The sequence below is a fragment of the Saccostrea echinata genome, unplaced genomic scaffold (genome assembly GCF_033153115.1).
Source record: "Saccostrea echinata isolate AGI-Se365-2 ecotype Australia unplaced genomic scaffold, CSIRO_AGI_Sech_v1 ptg000086l, whole genome shotgun sequence".
NCBI lineage: Eukaryota > Metazoa > Mollusca > Bivalvia > Ostreida > Ostreidae > Saccostrea > Saccostrea echinata.
In genome coordinates, this window is record NW_026889835.1 from 2,090,862 (window position 1) to 2,114,299 (window position 23,438).

The window sequence follows — 23,438 nt, forward strand, 5'->3', positions numbered from 1 at the left end:
ACTTCTTGAAATTCATTTAGATATTGAAATGTAAATTTCAGACCATAAGAAACACATTTGAACAAGTGTGAATACAGAGCTTTTTCTTTATTTTGTTTGTGTGCTGGAAAATAACAGACTAAATGCAATGATGATGTCGATGCTAACTTAACAAGCAAATTTGAAGAATTATGGTCCCTCACTTTCAGTGTTTTAGTTGTTGGTATGCAAGTATTTATGACATATTGTAACTGTCTTGTCTGTGTGTCCTGTCTTGTCTGTCCATCATGCAGAAAAAATTAGAACTATTTAATTAAGAAAAGTTACAGCAAAGAAATAAAGTTTCTTAAAACTACATTAATCTTCAAGCTGAAGGTCATGAAGTCAAATATCAAAATACCATCTGAAAGGTCTCGTCACAAGTAATGCACATGTGAAAAAAATCTGAAAGAAAGGTGTCTCTTCTGAATCAAAAGTTAAGGATAAAGGTAAAAATTTTGATAAGCAGGTAAAACTTCTAGGTCAAGGACATGAAGTAAAATGATAGTTTTTTCTGAAGGATTTTATCACAGGAAATGAAAATGTAAAAATGAAAGCCCTATCTTCTCTCATTCATAAGTTATCATCAATGTTAAAATTTTTGAAAAGGAAGTCAAACTTCAAAGTCATAGGGTCAAAAATCAAAGTGTATTTATAAAGGTCTTGTAACAGGTAATGCACATGTCAAATATAAAAACCCTACCTTTTCTCATTCATTAGTTATCAACAATGTTAATTTTTTTGAAAAGTAAGTCAAACTTCAAGGTTATGGGGTCAAAAATCATAGTATATTCATAAAGATCTTTTAACAGGTAATGCACATGTCAAACATAAATGCCCTATCTTCTCTCATTCAAAAGTTATCACCAATGGTAACACTTCTGAAAAGTAGGTCAAACTTCAAGGTCAAGGGGTCAAAAATCATTGTTCAATTAGAAAGGTTTTGTCAGAGGTAATATACATGTGAAATATGAAAGTGCAATCCTTTCTCATTAAAAAGTAATGACTAAGGTTAAAGTTTTTGTGACAGACAGAATGACAGATGGACAGACAAATGAGATTTAATGGCCCCCATTTCTGCAAACTCGGGGGACAATAAATAAAAATAACTTACCTCTACATTTTTATCTATTTGTTTTGCCTTAAGGTCCATCTCTGCATATTCAGCAGCTTCATTTAACTGTTTCTGTATGTTAGAGTTGTCTACAAGTCTAAACTGAGTATCTGTCAGATGTCTTTGTTCTGTAAAGTGAGTGTAAACAAATGCAAGATACATGAATCAGATTGCTCAATTCTCAGACAGAAAATTATTTCAAAGATTCTTCAGAAGAAGAGATCAAAAGAAATGTCCATATAACATAATTCACATACTAAAGATACAGTGAGCAAGCAGAAATGACAAAAGTCCTGTAGTTAAAATCATGAACATTATATGCTACAAATATAAATACCATGCATGAAAAATGGTATGTTCTAAGGAAGATAACTCTTACCATCTCGTTTTTTGATGTCCAGATGAGATTTAGTCACCGTTAGATCAGCACTGAGTTTTCTTTTGGTTGATTCTGCTGCTTTTGTATCGCCATCACTTCTCCTATAGATCACAAGAGAAATATAAAAGGAACGTGATGCAGACATCATCTAATATGCTAATAACTGGTACATAACTGATTTTTAACATCATCCTTGGGAAATTGTGCAATTTTCAATTTAATATCATAGTTTGAATTACATCTGTGCATATTTATAGTATATATACGTTCATTACACTACTATTTACATGACCTTTTGTTGAGACAAGACACTTACATTAGTTTATTTTCCACAGTTTTCTCAGCTGTTAAATCCTCTTGAATTTTATTAGTTTGCTCCTTCTTCTTTTCTCTGTAAGGAAGTTATTAATCATAGTTCCTTTGTATTAAAAGGGAATATTTTGAAAAATTATCAGTTAAACTGTCATGTTTCAAATTCAAGTAATGGAAGACAGTTATTATCTAAGCTCATATCTTACAATTTTTTAACATGCACTGACAAAAGAAAAGCAACATCTTATTTGGAAAAAACAAATCAGATATTGTTTACGATTTTGTATTTCAACAGTGAGAACATCTTCGACTTTGATTAGTTCTCATTTAAGGGTTGAATGATTTTCATTCCGTAACTGGACCAAAGTTTGCATGATGAACCCAACTAAGTGGAAATCATAAATTGCTTGTTTAACAAAAAATCTGGGTTAACAAAAGCTTTTCTGTTCATCATAAATATTGTAGCATTATCCCCCCCCCTTCAAAAAAATCTCATTTCTTTCCCATAAGTGATGCCAATTCTGAAAATGGCTGTAAGCATGCATTTCAACTGCTTCTAGCATGAAATTCTCACAATAAACATGAGTGTTGCAGATGCAAAGATGCACTATATCATGCCTCATCATTCTCATACTCTCACTAGCTTGAAAGACAGTTCATAGACTGGAAGTCCAACAGTTACTCCACGGTGCCAAGTTTGAGGAAATTCAACCTCAGCATTTGAGAAACAGGCACTTCAAAAAGACTAAAGAATATTTCTTTAGCTCAAATCAAGAGATTAATGAACTTGATGCATCATAGAATCTGAGCTATAATTGTGCTTGGCGGACTTGTACGCTATAATTGAAAAGGGGGGGGGGGCAGTGAACAATTACCTCTTACTTCCTACAGTTAAAAGATAACTTTTAACATATCAATCATTAATTCTCCAGTGTTTTTAAGTCAAGTTTTCTCCTATCCTTAAATATGTGTCAAATTGTGAATATCATAAGATAAAAAATTTAAAAATTCAGATATTTGTAGTTAACTGCATGTTGCCTTTCTTTTGCATGTCAATCAGTAAATGTATAAAACTATTGCACTAAACTGTTTATTAAAAATATCTTACTTTTCCATATCAAACTTCTGTTTTCTCCCTTTTTGAGCCTCCATGTTCAATTTGATTGCAAGGTCAGCTAACTCTTGCTTTAATCGAAACTGTTCCTCCTATAAGAAAACAAGAAACTACAGATGTTAGAGGGGAAAATGGAAAGTTCCGAGAATAGTTTGATGAAATACTAACTGTTTATCGGAAGTTAATAATCTTGATATCATTGGAAAGGGCAGAAATATAAGCACAATGACATATTGTGATGTACATCACTTAAAATTTTGTGTAATGTCATAATTCCGAATATGACATGAGAGCAAATTTTGGTTTTAATGAGAAAATATGAGATTGCTTCAGCTAAACCTTTCCTGTGCTTTAATCATTGCCCCATACTGATCATTACACCTGAAGAATTAATGCCAGTAAAATCTGCAGTATTGACCACTGTTCTCCTATCATTGTAAACTTTGTCATTCTCTCACAGCAATGACTTTTTTACCCAATATTTAGCATAAGACACAGAATGCCATGTATGACACAGTTTCAGACTTCCTCAAAACTCTAGAAGCTCCTGCTTGATTATATCTGTTTATGATAGACTGTAGTCTATATACCATAATCCTTTTCCCAGTTGGCAATAGTGTCAGTCAGCATGCATCCAAGAAATGTATTAATGACTTTCAAATTTTACTATGCTTAAATTTTGTCTTTTGTTATGTTAATTTATGGTCACTATACTAAAAACACAGGATTCTGACATCATTTTCGGAGTAACCATATACAGGGCTAATTAAGCTCCTTCTTATTTTTACCTTTCCACACTTACAAACAATTTTGCCCTGTTTTAAATTTGCCCAGATACAATTGTGTTTAAGAGATAATGCTGTCTTTCTTGAATTTGCTGGGCAATTTAAAATAGGGATGGGTATCACCACAAATTTTTATCGCAATATATATATATCACATTTTTTTTCAAAAAATTATCATGATAATATGATATTTTTACACTTAAATTTTACTATGATTTCAAATGAATTTCCCTATTTTTTCTAAGAAATATATTGTGAAAACTGAACTTCACTTTTTTTCATTTTTATTTTTATATTGATAAAGCATGTTTGGATGCTAGATGCTCTTGTTATACTGTTTTACAACATTTTTTACAATTCCAGGAATTGTAATTCAAAAGTTTGAACAAAATAGTCAATTATTTCTGGAATTTATCATTACATATTCAAAATATTGGTATTTTAGTCTCCATATCACAATAGGTATCATGCATATCATGACACATGTATACCAATATACGGATAAACCTGTGCAACTCTTATAGTTTTAAATAAGCTGATTTGTAAGAGGGCAAAACTCGCCGCAAAAGGAGTGAAAACTAGAAATATGTCCATAGGACATGAATGCCCCATCAAGGGTATATTTGTAATGCAGCATGAAAATTTGTATTTAGTGTATGAAATTTGATGAGAATATCTTGAATAGTTTCTTTAAAATTGAAATCTAAAAAGTTGGATATAGATGATAAATTCTCACCAAATTATGTATAAGTGCATAAGCTTGCATAAATATATCTTAAATGATTTCTTTAAAACTAAGCAAAATGCAAATTCAAGAAAAGTGAGGTCAAGGTCTCAGGAAAGTTCACGGCCAAACATTTTTAATGCAGTTGAATAATTCTCACAAATACGTATCAGCATATTAAGTTTGATAAAAAATATTATGAATGGTTTATTTAAGTTATAGTTACACTATAGATATTAATTGGTTAGCAGTAAATACACTCACAGTTTTTCATTCACGAGGGGCGGAGCCCCGAGTGAATAAAAATTGTGAGTGTATTTACAGCTAACCAATTAATATCTATTGTGTAAGTTACTTGTACCAGAGGACCAATGAGAGAAAAGCAAGTTGATAATTAGCACCGCCTACTACGAGGTGTCAAGACACGGTCCGGAGTCTGCATAAATAGCTGTCTCCATCTGCAAGGATCATACTTTACTGCGGCACTGCTACTACAAGTTGTTGATAAAAAAAATCGGAATTGGTACATGTGAAGATATTGTACCTTTGAAATGTTGAAGATGCAGGAAACATGATTTTTGTCAGGTACAGGTATAGGGGTAGCGATTGTAGGCTTTTATGTTCAAGCCGTCAACTCTGAAAGAAAAGTTATCTTTCTAGATCGTTTTTTTTTTTTTTTTTTAAAGGGGGGATGGATATGGGAAACATCGGCATTGAACTTTTTCTTTATGGCAATTGGCGTACAGCAAAAAATGAAATGATTTGTGACATTTTAATGAAAGTTTGAAATGGTACTGGAAGTAAAAAAAATGCGGGGACTTCTGATGTGAAATTGCTATATGTATTTGGAGATGGGAAAGAAAATGACGAGAATTCGAGATAGGACGTATCATTTACTGATTAAGGAAACGCGGAGAAAACATACAGAACCATTTATGAAGCGGACACCGACAAGCTAAATAGTGTTAGTATTTTTGAAATTTAAAATGTTGACTTAATTCATTCATCAGCCATTGCCTTGGTCTTGAAATTGACATCATTCATTCATTAGTCAAGGTCTTGACACAGTATGGCTTGATGCCAAAAGGTGGGCGTGACTTAAAAAAAACTGTGATTCTTCTGGCAAATACACCACAGCAACATGAAAGCAAAATCTAAATTTACCGCCAGTCCTATGGTACAAAACAGAGCTAAACACTAATTTAAAATAAATGCAGGTAAGGTCAAAGGAAAGGTCAAGGTCAAAAAATGTTGATGCAGTTGAAAAGCTTACATCAGTATGTATTAGCATATGAAGTTTGATAAAAATATTATGAATGGTTTCTTTAAAATTAAGTTAAACACAAAATGAGAAAAGTTAAAGGTCAAGGTGAATTCAGAATGATGTCACAAGATGTGCATATTTTCCTGCTCTTTCTAATAAAATCAAGACAATTAACTTCTGTTAAATGGTTAATATTTCATCACATCATTCTGAGAACTTTTCAAATGTCCCTAAGATAGTCAAAATGTCCATATAGACAAGTAACCAAACTTGTGTCTGGGATCAAATTTAGAATTTTAATAACCAGGATTAAAACCTCATTAAAGCATTACATACCTCCTTCTTTTTCATTTTTGTCTCATAATCAGAACTCATTCTCATGACATCCATTCTCTTAAGCTCCAATTCACTCATCTTAGCTTTGTACTGTCTGGATAAGTCTGACCTATCAAACAAGAAACGCAATATACTAGTATGTAATTTATTTCATAAATGTAAAATATTGGACTTGGTAAAGAAAAATAACAAATTTCTTCATATTACAATACATGTATACAGAAAAACATCCTTATAATTAGGGATGTCAATTTTGTCAATAATTCATATTCGAATATTCAATGAAAGTACATGTATTTGAATATATTCAAATATTCAATAAAATAAATAAAATCTGTTTTATTTTAAATATGCATCATCCTACTCTCATGAAAGGTTCAGCATAGGTATACTTATATTGGAAGTAAAATTGTATGAAGACTTTTGTAGGTGTACAATAAGAAATTCCATTTGATATTTGTCAATGTTTGAAATAAATAATTGATTTAAATGTAGAAAAGTATAATTTTAACAAATGAAACGTGTATTTATAGTAGCTCCAACTGAGGAACCAGTCAAAGGCAAGATAGTCGTAACGGTATACTGTTCAGATTTCAATACGTGTAATAAATTACAATTATCTGCCTGATAAGAGATATTGTTATAAGCTTTGATACAATGTAAACAAATATTTCCATAGACAATTTTCCTAGGTAATTACATGAAACTAATTTCCCGATAATGAATATAAAATTCAGGATTTTGTACAACCAGAGATAATCAAGTAATTTACTCATTTATTCTGAAATTAAGCCGTTTACAAAATTACTTACATATTATTTCTATCAGACATTCATTCAATGATCAATTAATTTTATTTTGATAAGTATACTCATCACGACTTTTAGACATTCTTAGATTTCACTTGTTGTTCTCGATTCTAGATCCGATCGTATCTAACTAATAAAAACTATGAAAGTACGTTTTGTATTATACATAAAGCATTACTGTACAATTCTTTAACACCTTACTCAAAACAAAATACATGTAATTTAGTAGATTTATAAGATAAGAAAGTATTGAAAGAATCAGATGATCGAAATTGATCGCTAGTAAATTAAACAGGGATAATTCCAGCACTGTTCTAATCAAAATTTATTAATCACAGTACCTCTTTTTATGAAATCTGAAAAACACCGAATATTCGAATCTTAAATTCATATTCGAATATCAACTCATCGAATGAATATTTGAATGTTCGAATATTCGTTGCCATCCCTACTTATAATGGATTACAGTGAAGTGATTTTCATTCCCCATGGCTTTAATATATTGTAAACTAAATGGATACACATGTAATGAAATACATTTATTATAAACCAAAATCATCTGTCCCTGGGACCTTGTTATAGGCTTGTTTTACTGTAGATTACTACACATTTTTTATTTACCACTGTCTGGTTTTGAATACAGAATATTAAAATAAACAAAGAACAAAAATTGTTAAAATTACACTCAGCAGTTCTGAAAAATATAACTTTTTTTATATGCTGATACTTTGACATAGCATGTATATGCTGTTACTTTGATATTATATTCTGATACTTTGATACTTTGACATTATATGCTGATATTGTGACATTATATGCTGATATTGTGACATTATATGCTGATATTGTGACATTATATGCTGATGTCAAAGTATCAGCATACAATGTTAAAGTATCAGCATATAATGTCAAAGTTTCAGCATATACATGCAATGTCAAAATATCAAAGTATCAGCATAAAATGATGAAATGTCTTCACAAAATGAATGTTATCCACATGATGCAGTTGAGGCATTCCACACTTTTTAATATGCATTTTTTTTTTCATGTACATAGAAATACAATAGTTTAAAAACTGCTAATCTTAGCGATTTCAATTTTTATTTTAATCATTGTATTCAGACAAAGAAAAACAAAGAATAAACAAAGTACACCATCCTGAAACTGAGCACCTATGTGTACTAGTGGTAGTCTTTCTACAAAATTTAGCATTTAATACTGAGGATTGTTATGAGTATGAAATTCTAAAGGCTGCAAAAGTTGCTTGCAAAAAATAATGCTTCATAATATAGTTTATTTATTGACTTGAAATTCAGTAATAAATATGATCCACTAATACTGACATTTTTGTTGTTGTTGTTGAAATTTTGTAGTTTTTGTACAGTTTTTTTGATGAGTAGTGTACAGTATTTTCACCTAAATTACATTGTTTTCAAGGCTCCTGAACAGTATTTGGGTTTAAAATTTATCACATGTCATCCAAGAAAACAGCAAAAAGTAACCTGAGTGACCTAGGTGGCCTTATTAAAACTACACATGTACATGTACATATTCTGTTGGACTGCAGAACTTTAATTTACAATGAAGATACCAGAAGGGAAAGGTGCACCTGCTGGAAAAATTCATTGTGACTTACAAATAATATTCTTATGTCCACTAATCCTCGGCTAAGATGAATAAACTCACACTGATTGATGACTCTTAACCTGACAGTGTGTATAATAATTATGTGTTTGATATGATTTAACTGTGCATAGCAAGTACTATTAAAAATAGTCATGACATACAACATACCCTAAGTAGGCCATTTGAAGATTCTACATATCAGTGTGAAGGACATGAATCTAACATAAATGAGGTCAGCGTAACCTAGTATTGGGTCAACAATACCTAATTTACAAAAACTAACATGGCACCTTTGCAGAAAATTTTCCTTAGCATGAAGAAAGACTTCTTCACTATTAAATGATGTATTTTACCATCACCCATTTGATAATCGAACAAACTTACTTTGCAAGCTGATTTTTTCTATCCCGATCTTTGAAAGCCTGGTTAGCATGAACATTATTCTGTGTGCGATTCTTTGTTAACTGAAATTTCAAGCGTATAATGACAGATGCTATTAATTCAAACATGCACTATTTACTGTCAACACTTACAAGTGCAAAAATGCCTTTCTACTCTCTTGGTTATACTCTTGATTTTCAAGAATAGTTTTCCTAGTGCGCTCTTTGGTTCTCTGAAAAGAAGATACAAGATAACCATACAAAGACTTTCACCCAAGAAAAGAATCTCCACCCTGCAACTAGGCTATTAGATTAATCTTCAGCTGTAAACAAAAATCTGCCATCTGGATTTCAAGAAAAAAAGAAAACATAGAGCATGTGCATCACTTGAAATAAAAAATCCCAATACAAATATAACATTCATGGACTTTAGTGTTTTCAAACACACCTCTTCCTTTTTATGAACATGGTCTCTTCTAAGCACTGTATATTTCTCCAGACCCTGACTAAGCTTCTTCTCTTCTGCCATTCTCTTCTTATTTATAGCTGAAAGTAAAGAACAAAAAAAACTTGTTTTTTTTTTTTTGTTTTGTTTTTTATCTTGTTATTTTTGTAAAGTACTACCTGATTCTAATGTTTTTGAAAGCCCTGAATTTGCATGCATACATGTATTAATGATTTAATTTGACGCTTTCACATTGTCAATACATGTTTTGGGAAAATGATAATTTATTTCATAATCTAGCTAAAACTAATTCAAAGCAAGATGAAAATTTGCAGATTCAAAGAACTTAAATAAACATTATTTCCATCAGATGTATAATAAAAGTTTCACATTTACCCTGTTTCAGAGAGTGTACAGATCCTTAAATAGACTATAAACCCTAATTTATATTAAATGCAAGTAAGTCTGCTTGAGAAATCATTTCTTAAATAGGCCTGCATTGTATTTTACAATTTCCTACAATGTTTCATTTGGCAATGCATGGATTTTGCATACATAATTTTTAAACAGAGGGTCTATCTGATTGTGTGCATACCGGTATCTATAATACATAATATATGCTTCAGAACATGAAATCTGAATTTTTTTATATACATGTACTGATATATTGACATTTGTTTTTCCTTTAGTGCCTTTATATCAATTAATACAAATGCCTCCAAACTAGGGACTGTTCTCCAGTTATAAATAACTATGTGTCAAGAATGACTTTCTTCCGATTATCATTTACAATCTGAGTCTTTGAATCTGAACAAATACACACATTCCTTGAATTATGCCAAGTAAAAGCTTCTATTTTCCATAATAAAATTATTGATCTGACATAATTTGACACTTCTATTTCATGTGATCTTGATCTTGTCAACAAGGCCTTGTGACAGGATCAGAACACCCCCTTTCTCACTATAAGCTACCTTAGTTATTAGTGCCAAGTACAAGTTTTTAATTCTTCTTCATTTTTTTCACACAGTTTAGGGAGAGATAAAAATTATTACACTTGCAACCCATTAGACCTTGACTTTGTTTATCTGACCTTGGATCATGATACATTCTCTAGACATAAATTAACATCTGACTGAATAAGAAATCTACATGTTTAATTAATACCTAAATAAAAAACGAGAAGTTTTTTGAAAAGTTTCAGACTGTTAAAGAGATGAAGAGAGAAGAAAACAGAAGAACAAAATAGCAATAATGGTCTTAATCAGCAATGTGAAAAGGGGAGTGTGGAAAAAAAAACCTCTTCAAAGTTTGATTTAAGATCTTCAAATTAAATCTACCATTAGTAGACTTTTACAGAATTACACTACCATTTTCAAAATCCCTGAGAGTGTGTCTGACTGCCCTCTGGTTTTTAATGATATCCCCTTCTGTTCTCTTTAATTCCCTCTCCTCTTGTTTGTGTTGCCACATATGATCCTACAATTGAAGATCACCAAAAAATGTATTGATACTGTCGTCTCTTTTTAATAACAAAAGGAATTATTGTTTACAAGGTGAAGGAATTATTGTTTACAAGGTACTTCTTTTTTTAAAAAATATCTTTGAAATTAATTTTCTTCAACTAACATGTACTTTTGATATCAAACAAACAAAATATACTATTCCTTAATTGAATTTCAGCTTCAAGACTGATTTAGCCTACCTCTATGACTTTGATTCGTCTTTGATAGCCCTTTTTATCCTGCTCTATACGAGAGGTCAGGGTGACCACCGAGGGCTGACCTGACACACTGGCCGCTCTACGACGTCCAGTAGCATCTTTTTTTATAAGGAAAGAGTGAGAGTATCTGTTAGAATCTAAAAACCCCTCTGGTCCAACTTTTCTCTCTTGATCTCTGTAAAATGGATATTTAAAAATCAATGATCCAGAGTAACAAGATAATTAAATTAGGGAATAAACATGGATTCAGACATGGAAGTTTTATTTTTGAATTTCACTCTGCCATTATTATACAGATGTTCATACATATGGATAAACATGCATTACTTTGCATATTATACAAAATTGCAAACACACACATGTGGGATTTATAGCTTTCTGAGACGCCAAAAATCATCTTTATATGCTTACATTTACATTCTTTTGCCAGTACTTTTTTATGCTAAAATTATTCCTGAATTTTTTTTTCAACAGTTTATCAATACACTGATTATCACAATGTAAATTCCTTCAACACATTTAATAAGGCTAAAATACTGCTGACCTGGCATTAAACAATAAAAAAATCAATCAACACTTTTAAATTTACTTGAGGAAAGCTGCATAGTCCTTGGAAGAAGACCTATGAGTTTCTTCATCTGCCTTAAATGGTGGAGCACTTCCTGGTCGACAGATTGCATTGTATCTGCTGTGTATGAGGGCATTTCTTTCAAATGGAAGATCTGTTAGAACCATTTTCCTCCTTTAATTTCTTCACTATAAAAATTAAGAAAATAACTTGACGAGCATATCAATAGTCAAATATGAATAATTCTAAGGTAAGGTTTTATAATCTGCAGTTTGATTGGCTAATGACTGATGTTTGAGGCAGTTTGTTGAGCATCAGCAAAAGCGAATTCTTTTGATTGTGACATCATCATAGAATGATGCATCCACTGAGCCACTCCAACTCCACTGATGCATCTCTAACATGCAAGTAAAACTCAGTTTTTGGACATATTATATCAGCATTAATGGTTGCAAATAAATTAATAACAAACAAGAAAACAGTTATTCCTTAAATATGCAGATTACAAAATTTACTTAATGATTCAAATCAACGTAAAAAGCAAGAACTTATCAGGCTGAATTTATTATGTTACCATGGTTATTGTTGTCTAAAGTATTTCCCAATTTTCTGTAGAGTTTTTATTTAGTTGACATTTATTCCTTTAAATTTTGACTATTTTTAAAACTTTGTTTACGTTGGTCTTTGACTTTAAAACCTCCAGAATTTTTTTATTTGGGGCCATAAAATGACAAAAAAATTTAAATACAATTTTTCTACTTGCTTATGTAAAAGCTTAAATTGAGCACACACATAGTGAGAGCAGAGAGCATTGCAAAGGGCTGTTTGGGTAAACTTTGTTTCAAAGTTGAGAGCAAGAGCATTGCAAAGGGCTGTTTGGGTAAACTTTGTTTAAAATGGCCTGATGGTGTCTTTGACTATGAAACCTTTGACTGATTTCACATTGAGGGCAACAAAGCCAAAGAAATTTGTATTCACACTATTCTGCTTGCTCACGTGGTCACATTATTTATGTAATACATGTATATGCATACAGTGAGCAAAGAAAGCATTGCAGAAGGGCTCTTCTATAGACAATGTGAAGGAAGTAGAGGATTCTCAGTAGGCATATGGAATAACAGGCAAAGTTGAGAGAGAGAGAGAGAGAGAGAGTGAAATTTGATGGGATTTCCATTCTGTTCTCTGAACTTTCTATGCATGTTTGGTACACTTCTCCGCTCCGCTAATGATTACTAGGTATCATGTTCCATGTGTTGGTTCACTGCTTATATAAAACAGCATGTGCAAATCATAGGCACTCCCCATTTTAATTGTTAAAAAATATATATACCTACTATACTATAAACATGTTTATAGTATAGTAGGTAATTGCATGAATTTTATAAAAACTAATTGTTTTATAACCCATTTTGAAGTTTTTGTCTAACTGTCATTACAAATTACACTTCAAATTCAAACTTTTAATGATTGTGAAATCAACATGTTAAAATAAAGTTGTATATATATTTTGTAATAAGTGTCTGATATGTGCTATCTGCTTAATGTTTACATCATTATTGATCAATTTTAATTCAAAACTTTGGTGATGGAAATTCCCAACTTTTTCACAGAATTATAAGAAAATCTGCCTGTCTGATACATATTGGAAGTTATATTTTGATACGATACATTCTTAAATATTGATACGTATTGATATATCGATATATTTATACAGCCCTAAACTACAAACATGTAAACTAGAACTGCAGAACTGCTCTCTGGATCATGTTCTTGCGATGACCAAAGAAAAGTTCACAATAATATAACTCACCTTCCATTAACAGGAATTGCAGGTAGACAGTAGATAAAATGCTCTTTGTTCAATATTTGCCCATTAATTTTAAGACTTCATTATGGAAATGCAACTAATATTTGACGTCATTTGACGTCACATTCTAGACCTTCCAAATGAAGGGGTGGATCTAAGTTAAAACTAGATAGGTATCCAGTAATTTATACACAACTGCGCTCGTCCTAACGGTCGCACCGTCAACATATTAAAAGAACACTCAGTACACCAAATTTATCATCATGAAACCGATCCCCTATGACCAGAATGACGGGCACCTGCCTTGACTTACTTAAAATTATTGCATCAGGATATTCTTGCAGGCTTCAAGTACTTATGTACGAAAATGACTGTAAAGACCATACCTGTAATAATGCAGAATCACAACTACAGCAGTACTTCACAGCATAAAGGGGCAGAGAAAAAATATTTTCATTCGACGATTCGTTAACCAATGTAGGCAGCCATTGTTGTTGTCTAGGATACTCGCGTCTCGTAAAAACGAGAGCAGAATTTTTTTTCTTTAAGAAAAGAAAAAATCAGCAGCTACATAAAATGCATTTGCATTAATAAATTAAGCTCATAATTTCTTACTCTATTCTATTTTATTTTTAAAAAGTGTTCACCTTGGAAACAGTATATTACTCCGCTAATTTGGTGTTTCACATATTATTTTATAAACAAACAAAATCTTTTCAAATTGTTCATGTAGGATTCAGTAAATAAAAAATAAAAGGAGAGATTAGCTATCTTTTCCTCCAAACATAAAAGGAAACAATATTTTAAGAAATAAATTTTGCACTATATTTGACTGCGTATTAGTTGATATTGCGTGATTAGGTATGTAAACAACATGGAGGAAGAAGTACCTAGTGGAAGTGATAATATCGTTGCAGAATTTGCAACATACGAAGAGTTTCTTGATTCCCACATCAAACCAATTGATTTGTTCTATTTGGAGGTATTTTATCTTATTTGTCACAGAAATGGTTTTTGAAATATTTATATATGTGTAACAGATTTTCTAATAACAGAGGAATTTCGAACGAAGAGAAAGCAGAAAAAGTAATGATTGACATCTCATTATCAAATTCAATTAAAATGCTCATTTTGATCTAAAAACTGCAATTATTAACAACTGTTTGACAACCGTTGTCTAACATAGCATACATTTTTATTTGAGAGAAAGCACTGGGGTTGAATCAATCTACTCATGGCAAATAGGTAAATGGAGCAAATCCATTCAGGGAGAACATGGAATGAGAGCGAAACCACTCAGATTAAAAAAAAGTTTAATGAAGCCAAATATGATATACAGTTGAACTTCAACATCTCGAACAATGATATCTCGAATACCATGGATATGTCAAACTAATTGGAAATCCCATCCACTTATTCTTTAAATATTTTACCCTCGATATGTCGTATCCTCGGATATCTTGAAGTTTTTTTTCAGTCCCATTAGGTTCGAGATAACGAGATTTTACTTTATCCCACCTCTGATGATTTTTCGATGAAATCCTTGCTTCCGATTGGTTGAAGTCTGTCACGTAAAGGGGGTGTATTACTTATACCTAGTCGCTTGAAAATCAATACATGGTTGATGCGGAGTTATCGTTCTTTTGTAACACTTCAAACAACTCGAGTTCACGAGGTTTGCGGGTGTCTGTTGATAAGTAAAAAGTTAATCAATGTAAGTAACGAGATGGAACCTTTTTCTCACTTTACTAAAAGTCTTCGAAACTGTCAGTACATTATGAAACACTCGCAAAACAACATTACGTAACACAACGTGACGTCATAATAGGCATTGTATGATTGATGAAACATATAGCGGAGAAAAACAATTTTACAAACCACAGACCATAGACATTTCATCGGTGGGGTTAATTCGTTACATAGTTTTGTAGTGACAGGGTACGGGATGATACCTGGTTAGTAAATTTCATACCTGGCTTGGCTTCGCCTCACCAGGTATGAAATTTACTAACCAGGTATCATCCCGTACCCTGTCACTACAAAACTATGTAACTAATAGTACTAGAGTGACAGTGGCGTCAGTGTTGGGACCTAAAGATATCATGCAAAATGTAATATTCTTAATATTGCCTTTAAAATCACAATCACCACATACTGATAATTAGTAACTGTTATTTATTGATAATATCAAGTTTTCTAGATAATATTATATAAACGTGTTCATTCAGCAGAATATTTTTGGATAAATATTTTTTCTTTTGACTTAAGGATCAAGAGCTTGCCAGGCAGGTCATTGAGCTAGGATATAAAGGCAGTGGAGGAGAAGTGCTAAGAAGGGAAGAATTTGAAGCCAGGAAACAGGCAGCTGAAGCCAGCAGACTTTCAAAGAGAAGTCAACAAAAGTATGTATTCTATAAAATTTAATGAATTACTTCATTACACTCAATGATACTGAAATCTAATATTAGAAGTTTTGTGAAAATATTTTAATTTGTTTTATTGGTTTGAAGAACTTTAGCAAGTTCTGGGAAGGATATCAAGGATCCATTTCTTAAGGCCTTGGCAGAAAAGGAGGAGGCTAATAGAAGTGGCAAAATGACAGTAGGTATCCACAGATTACAAGAAAATAAATTTTAATCATGTGTTTTTCAACTGTGCATACAACAGTGTAGAAGCACTTGTCTGTATTCAGATACCTTTACCCAAATTAGTGAAATTACTTTTATTATTATTTTGTAGAGTGTAATATTCATTAGGGATTTCAATGCAAGAGGCCAAGAAATTTCTGGCTACATAGATTATGCACACAGACTGAAGACAGAGGACTTTGAGCCATACTTTGCAGAGAAAAAGAAACTCTTACCAAGGCCATCAGATTTAAGGTAACAAGATTTTGAATGATTTGTAAGATAATAAGTATCCAAATTTATATATATAGCTTATTTTCCCAGAAACTACATGTACAATATCCTGTGATTTAATGGGGCACTGGATTGTCATGTTGTATATCTTTCCACTGCAATTTAATGTGGAAAGCATAAGCTTTGATCCACATACATGTACCAGCAAATACTTTCATTGTGTAGACTGAAGTGACTGTATGCAATACCTACTATCAAACAACATTCCACAAAATAAATAAAGTATATCACCTATATTATATGAAATGCAAACATAAGATCCCTCACTTATTGTATTGAAGTCACAGAAATGATATAGTGTCACATGCATTTATTTCCAGCTTTTATAATTGGGAAACTCAGACTTCTACATCAAATCCTTCTCCAAACTATCTTGTGATGGCACAGAATGCTACAGGATTGATTTTCAAAAACAAAAGGGATCGCAAACAGCTCATTGTAGATCCCAAGGTAATTTTTTTTTTATTTATCACTTACACTATTCAAGAGCTTAAAGGTTCTGTAAATTTATTTTTTGAAGTTTATTAAGGTTGATAATAATTGCATAATACATGCATGGGTAAACAATATTTATACAGTCTGAATAGGATTGGGAAACAAGTGATCCCTATTACTACTATCTCCAAAACAATGATTATATAATTATCCTCCTTAATCTTCTTATGTTTTCTTAGTAGATGACAACTTGTCCCACTTGTTTAAATTATGATTAATTCTGTTAATATTTCAGGCCCCCAACCCAGGAGACAATTCATACCGTTATGTGATAGAGACTCCCAAATATGTCCAAGTTGTTATATATGATCATATCACAAGAAGGAAAACATAAACTGTTGATTTTTATAGTGTCTGTGTAAATGTATCATGTTTAGACTATTTTTGTTCTGTACATTTGTTAATAAAATAAACATACTGTAATGATATCTATTTTCCCTATGTTTGTTGAACAATTTCTGTCAATTAAAGAGAGCTGACTTCTTCTTTTTTTTAACTACAATAGGAAACATCCTCACAATTTCAGGGTCCTGAGTTCATGCATGGTCCCATGACCATGCGTGGACTTAGGATCCCTGACGTTGTGAGAATGTAGAAAACTTTTTTTTTTATGCCTTATATATGTATAAGCTATATTGTAAAAAGTCGCGTCAGCTTGTTGTTTGTTAACGCATTGACATGTTTGTAAAGTTGTGTAAGCATGACAGTCCGTTGTTAGCGTGACAGCGTGTTGTATTTTAGCGTAACGGTGTATTGGGTAAAGATTCGTTTGCGTGACGGCGTGTTGTATGTTAGTATGATGGCGAATTGTCCTAAGTTACGTCCTCGCTACGGCGTAACGTTAACAACGCGATTTTGCTAACGCAATGTTAAATTTTTGCAAATTACCCTGTCGGAATAACATATTTTTTATATCCCCTACCTGAAAATTCCATTTCAGCTGTTAATTTTTAGTAGCCTATTAGTGTACGAATACATTCATACATATCATGATGCTGTCACCTTGCTCTAGTTTTTTAGCATGACGATATTGCTACGTTATCTTAGATATAGTTCAAGGTACATTCTACATACATTTCATTGAAACGGGACTGTCTCTTACCAGTTTTGCATGTTTATATATATATATGTGCACAATCTTGTATGTTTCATGAAATGTTACGTTTTGTTATATTAATATTTACTCAAGTAAAATTCCCAAATTTTCAAGAAAAAAAGAATATGGTGAAATTTCAATTAGAAAAATGAAATATCTGAATAAAAAAAAATAACTAATATAAAAACAGAGAAGAGAAATACAGATTTTCAAACAAGTATAAGGTAATTACTAGTAATAAGTTGAAATAACAAGGCACACTGAGCATTATTGGATCAGGTTATATTCTATTCTTTACTATTTATACACATGTACATTGCTGGTACGTTTACCATTGTTCTATCCAGCAGAACACAAAATAAGAGCGTTCGGAGACTGAACACTCCATCGAATGTCTTTTTTTTTTAAATATACATTTCGAAAAGATTTTTTTTTATTTGAGATTTTTGAGACGTAAGTATTAACGAGATGTGTCGTTTGGCAAGCAGCCAAAATTTCAAATGCAATATTTAAATTTGTATTCAAACTGACCAGTATTTTCTGGTAAAATACCTGTATATGCAATTTCAACTTTTAGGTACATCCCTACAAAAGTTAGAAAGCAGATACTGAAAATTTCTTGTTTTTTCTAAGTTCAAGTGGGATAACTCTGTCAAAAATCATTGGACCACGACCAAATTCAAATTTGACCTGTATTTTCTGATAAAATACCTGTCCATGCAATTTCAACCTTATACATACATCCCTACAAAAGTTAGAGAGCGGAAACTGAAAATTTCTTATTTTTTTCTAAGTTCAAGACTGATAACTCTGTCAAAAATCATCGGACCATGACCAAATTCGAACTTGACCTGTATTTTCTAGTAAAATACCTGCATACATACATCTCTACAAAAGAGCAGAAACTGAAAATTTCTTATTTTTTTTTTTCTAAGTTCAGGAGGGATAACTCTGACAATCATCAGGCCATGACCAAATTCGAACTTGGTCTGTATCTTCTGGTCATCTCTTTTCTCTTATGGACAGTAGTCACACCCCGCTCAACACAGTACTGAAAGATGGAGATAATGAAAAGTATTCATGGTCAGAAATCCAATGAAACAATAGAAATCGGGAGCAGAGCAAACACGGGCCTCTAAGGGCATCAGAGGCGTGATCGGGTGCCATGGAGGAGTAAGCATCCCCTATCGACCGGTCACACCCGACGAGCGCTCCTTGTCATGATCGGGCAAACGGGAAAATCCTTATTCAGTGTGCAAGTAATGGCCTAACAAAAAGTATGGAAAACGTCAGTCAGTATTCGACTTAATGATAGATTGCATTTGCTGACAAGGTCATTGTATCGACTATAGACTTCAAGCGAGACTGTTGATATCCTTGTTTTATCAACTTGTCAATAGCTTGCCTCGTTTTAGAAATTGTTCTAACGTAGAGCATGCTCTTGCATATCGAATCAACTGGGAGACATAAACTCCATATGCAGGTGATAAGGGTATATTTCTGCATAAATAAGGGAAGTTGCGGATCAGCCCAAGACATTTTGCTTTCCTGGGATATTTAGTGGTTGCTTTAGGTTTAGGAATGAAAGGTAGAGAAAGTAATGAGTAGCCCTCTGACTGCCAAAATACGAGTAATTGAGAATGTACAATTTTCTTCCTTAGTTTTTAATGTGTTCAAGTGTTATAGGTTTCCTCTGAGTCTGTCCGTCCGTCCGCCTGTCTAGCTGTCCGTCTGTCTGTCTGTCAGTCTGTCCCACTTGGTTTTCCTAAACGCTTGCAGATATTGAGCTGATTTTTGTTATGTAAATGTATCTTGAGGAGTTACAGATCAAGTTTGCATTTCGTTCCGCTTCATTGATTTTTGACGGAATTATGGCCTTTTCAATTTTTAAGGGTTTTCCGCAATTTTCTTCTACACGCTTTCAGATGTTGAGCTGATTTTTGGTATGTGACTTTACCTTGATTAGTTATAGATCAAGTTTGCATTTCGTTCAGCTTCATTGATTTTTGAGGGAATTATGACATTTTCAATTCTTAACGGGAACCAGATTACACTTGCCGGTAGGGGACTAGTATTGCTAATGCAATACTCTCAGAATGCTTGTTTGAATTACTAAAATGTTAGATATTAAACCAACTGTACTCTTAAACCTTGTTTTATTTTGTGTATAAAATAAAGTTTTGTCTTAGGTCACCATTAACGTCTTTTTCTAGTAAAATATCCAAATATGAAATAAATGTGTCAGACTCTGGTATCTTTTATTTCAAGTTCACTGGGATATATCGAGTCGATATATTAATGGAAGTAACTATTGTTAATTGATAATATGCCGTCGGCATATCTAAATCTGGAATTGAAGGCCACAGCAAGTATTTTTCTCTTTTCATGTAGAATGATAATTTGGTGCGCCGCATTACCCGACGTCGCCAATGACATTGGCAATATCACATGTATGTGCATATAACGAAATATATTTATCATTTATGATGTCAATTAATGAATTTCCACACATCAAAACTCCAGAGTATAGAGTTGTTTTTTTTTTTCTTTTTTGGTTACATTATATTTCATTATATTTCAATCTGGTTATAAAGAAAACCTCGCTGACAATGCTATTTTTAAAAGTCAAAAATTGCGATGTGCCGACCGTCGACATTTAACACCCTTTAAATACCATTTCCACTTGCATGACTTTACAACCTTTTTATATTTTCCAAATGATCGAAAATATTATTTCACAGCAATGTGTAAAAAATTATAATTTTGGTTGGGTGTTTTATGAAATATTTAAAAAGTTCGCGCTTTTCTGAATCAACTTCGTACAGGATCAAGACACACTTCAGAGGCCTGTTCAACAGAGCGAGCGCTCGCGAACATTTCTGTTGAAGGGATAAGGAATTTTGGTGAGCGCTCGCGAAGTTCTCTCTGTTGAACAGGCCCCTGGTCCCAAGCTTCAACCTTCGCCCGTTTCAAAGTTGTATTTATTACAGGAGTACATGTTCCGATGATGTGTAATTACTAAGTTACGTCTGGGGAAAAATATTGAAAAGGTTTGTTTATAATCCATGGACAAAAAAGTCCACAGACAGAATTCGGACGTTTAGTGATTCCAATATTTTAACATAAATCATGCTTGTGGGAGGGATGGGGTTATATCAACCATTCTAAAATTCTGTAATCTACATAGCTAATCCAGAGTAGACTACAGGCTTCGGGGCCATAAAACTTAGATGAGCTCACTTTTGATCTCAGTCTCACTTTTATAAAAGGAATATATAGTGGAAAAGTGAGACTGAGATCAAAAGTGAGTTCATCTAAGTTTTATGGCCCCGGAGCCTGGTGCTGTGAGCACTGAACTCACAAAATGATACCCCCGCACAGTATAGAAGCAGTATGGTGGTATAGAAGGAGTTGCAGATAAGAGATGGGTACCCCAATATTATAGAAAGAATGACAGTGTCTTTGTTAAGGGAAACCCGAATTAAGCGCCCGATCAAAATATAAAAAATAAGTGGTGGAAAATGGCACTATGTAAGTTTAGTTGAAAGTCTCATTAAATATTATTCAGTGCTATAAGAGGAGTTGAAGATAAGAAATGGGTTCCCCAAAACGTAACGGACGGACACTCCCATCACTATACCCCCCCCCCCCCCGCTTTTAAACCGTGGGTATAAAAATACAAGCAACTTTGATTTCGAGCATAAGTATGTCCCCTCGAATCCAGCGGTGCAATATTGGATTTGACTGAAGCAGAAAGCAAATACTCTCTTAACGTTTTGTAAAATTCGAATTCTTAAACATTGACCGGTTTTTATTATATTCCCTGCTTGAAAAGCGGGGAGTGAGTAGTGATTGGGGTGTCCGACCGTCCGTTTGTACCACGGTTCATCTGTCCTTCCGTACGCTTTCGGTACCCATCTCTTATTCGCAACTCCTCCTATACCACTAAATAAAATTTATTGAGGCTTTCACAGAATCTTTATAACATAATGCCATTGTGCACCTTTTATTTTAATTTTTTTGATCGGACACATATTTCGGGTTTCCCATAGCCCCCCTCCCCCCCCCCCCCCCCAAAAAAAAAAATGTACACTGCCATTCTTTCTATAAAATCGAGGATAATCATTTCTTATCCACAACTCTTCCTTTACCATTGAATAAAATTTGATGAGACTTTCACAGAATCTTTGTTACATAGTGCCATTTTGATCTCCTAATGTACTTTTTGATCAGACACATATTTCAGGCTTTCCATTGTAAAACATGGACATTAACATTCTTTCTATAATTATCGGGATACCCATCTCTTATCCGCAACTCCTCCTATACCACTGAATAAAATTTAATGAGACTTTCAAAGAATCTTTATAACATAGTGCTATTGTGCACCTCCTAATTTATGCTTTGATCGGAAAAAATCCATTAAAAATAAAATTCCTCCTTTAAACTTCAATAACTACAGTTAAAAAGTTGTCCAACCAATTATATTGTACTATAATGTTTTTTTTCACAAGAGTTTAAGGAGAAGAAAAGAATAAAACTTTAATGCTTCAAAAGAATTGGTTGGGCAGTTACTAAAAATATTAGATTTGAAATTAACAATTTTCATACTTCGTACATGTATGTATCAAAGGAACTGGTCGCCATTTTTATGAAAATTTTAAATGTTGAAGGCACAACTAGACTTTTTGATTACTTTTTCTGTGAAGTTTTATTAAGACTGTCTATTGCGAAAGCACCTGTTGGAAAATTATAGAAGGGACACTTGTAACAATGCGTCGTCACCCCCCCCCCCCCCCCCCATATATAAGTAAAGGCATGATATTTCATTGGATTTATAATTATTACACAGAGTACGGTTTCCCCCGGAAAATTGAATCTGGTATGGGATTTCCGTAGGAGAAATCCTACTCTAGATTCATTTTCCGTGGGGGAATTCCTACTTTAGAGCCTATTTTCCGGGGATAGGGAGCGAGGAATGTTTTACAAAGGAAAGCCTTCTATATGTTGATAACCACAATTTTGAATACTAATGCTTTAGATCTTATATATTATATAAGTGGATGAACAATTACAGACAATCGAATACAACGATAGAATGGAATGGAACTTGCTCCAGGTGATTAGAAAACGGATACAATGTATTATATAATTTTTAAAATCCGACAGGTCAGGCTTTTGCCCCCTCACCTTTCAGGGTTCCCCCTGGACACATGGGAAAGGCAAAATAATCTGTCCCCTAAAGCCTCTGCCTCATTCAGGCGCCCACGTCAAATGACCCTTAGCTATATGATATCATTGTGTTATCTTGAGCTTTCTGTTCAATGCTACTATGTGTAGTATTTTTTTTTTAATTTACTCTTTAAAAGTAAATAAGTTAACATGCTTCCTACAGAGGTTAGTAAAAAACAAAAACAAAAACAAAATGGAACCAATTCCATTAATAAGATCAACCGGCAGATCAATTTTTCTTCTCTTTTCGCTTTGTAACCAAAATTATGAAAAAGCTTCCTGATCCTTTT

The 23,438-nt window shown here is 32.8% G+C and overlaps 2 protein-coding genes across 4 annotated transcripts in view; one reads left to right on the forward strand and one right to left on the reverse strand.

The window, feature by feature from the left end:
- The window catches only part of LOC133177082 (trichohyalin-like), a 29,796-nt gene extending 15,920 nt beyond the window's left edge, over positions 1-13,876 (reverse strand). Inside the window, exons 1-11 of one of the 3 annotated variants that reach the window (XM_061312176.1) lie at positions 13,791-13,876; positions 11,619-11,785; positions 11,012-11,204; positions 10,677-10,785; positions 9,310-9,407; positions 8,866-8,945; positions 6,047-6,155; positions 2,932-3,029; positions 1,828-1,902; positions 1,512-1,612; positions 1,133-1,260 (exon numbers count right to left, since the gene is read on the reverse strand). In XM_061312176.1, coding sequence (XP_061168160.1) covers positions 1,133-1,260; positions 1,512-1,612; positions 1,828-1,902; positions 2,932-3,029; positions 6,047-6,155; positions 8,866-8,945; positions 9,310-9,407; positions 10,677-10,785; positions 11,012-11,204; positions 11,619-11,764 — 1,137 coding nt within the window. In that variant the 5' untranslated portion in view covers positions 11,765-11,785; positions 13,791-13,876. Of the gene's footprint in view, positions 1-1,132; positions 1,261-1,511; positions 1,613-1,827; positions 1,903-2,931; positions 3,030-6,046; positions 6,156-8,865; positions 8,946-9,014; positions 9,095-9,309; positions 9,408-10,676; positions 10,786-11,011; positions 11,205-11,618; positions 11,796-13,790 lie in introns of those variants that run through there. The other 2 variants (XM_061312175.1, XM_061312177.1) reach the window with 2 other exon arrangements.
- Positions 13,877-14,252: 376 nt separating this feature from the next.
- LOC133177004 (cilia- and flagella-associated protein 299-like) lies at positions 14,253-17,248 on the forward strand. The gene is made up of 6 exons (XM_061312084.1): positions 14,253-14,386; positions 15,673-15,806; positions 15,915-16,005; positions 16,144-16,286; positions 16,646-16,775; positions 17,056-17,248. Exons 1-6 carry the CDS (start codon positions 14,279-14,281, stop codon positions 17,152-17,154), a joined length of 705 nt encoding a protein of 234 aa, XP_061168068.1. The 5' UTR covers positions 14,253-14,278; the 3' UTR covers positions 17,155-17,248.
- The last annotated feature ends 6,190 nt before the right edge of the window (positions 17,249-23,438 follow it).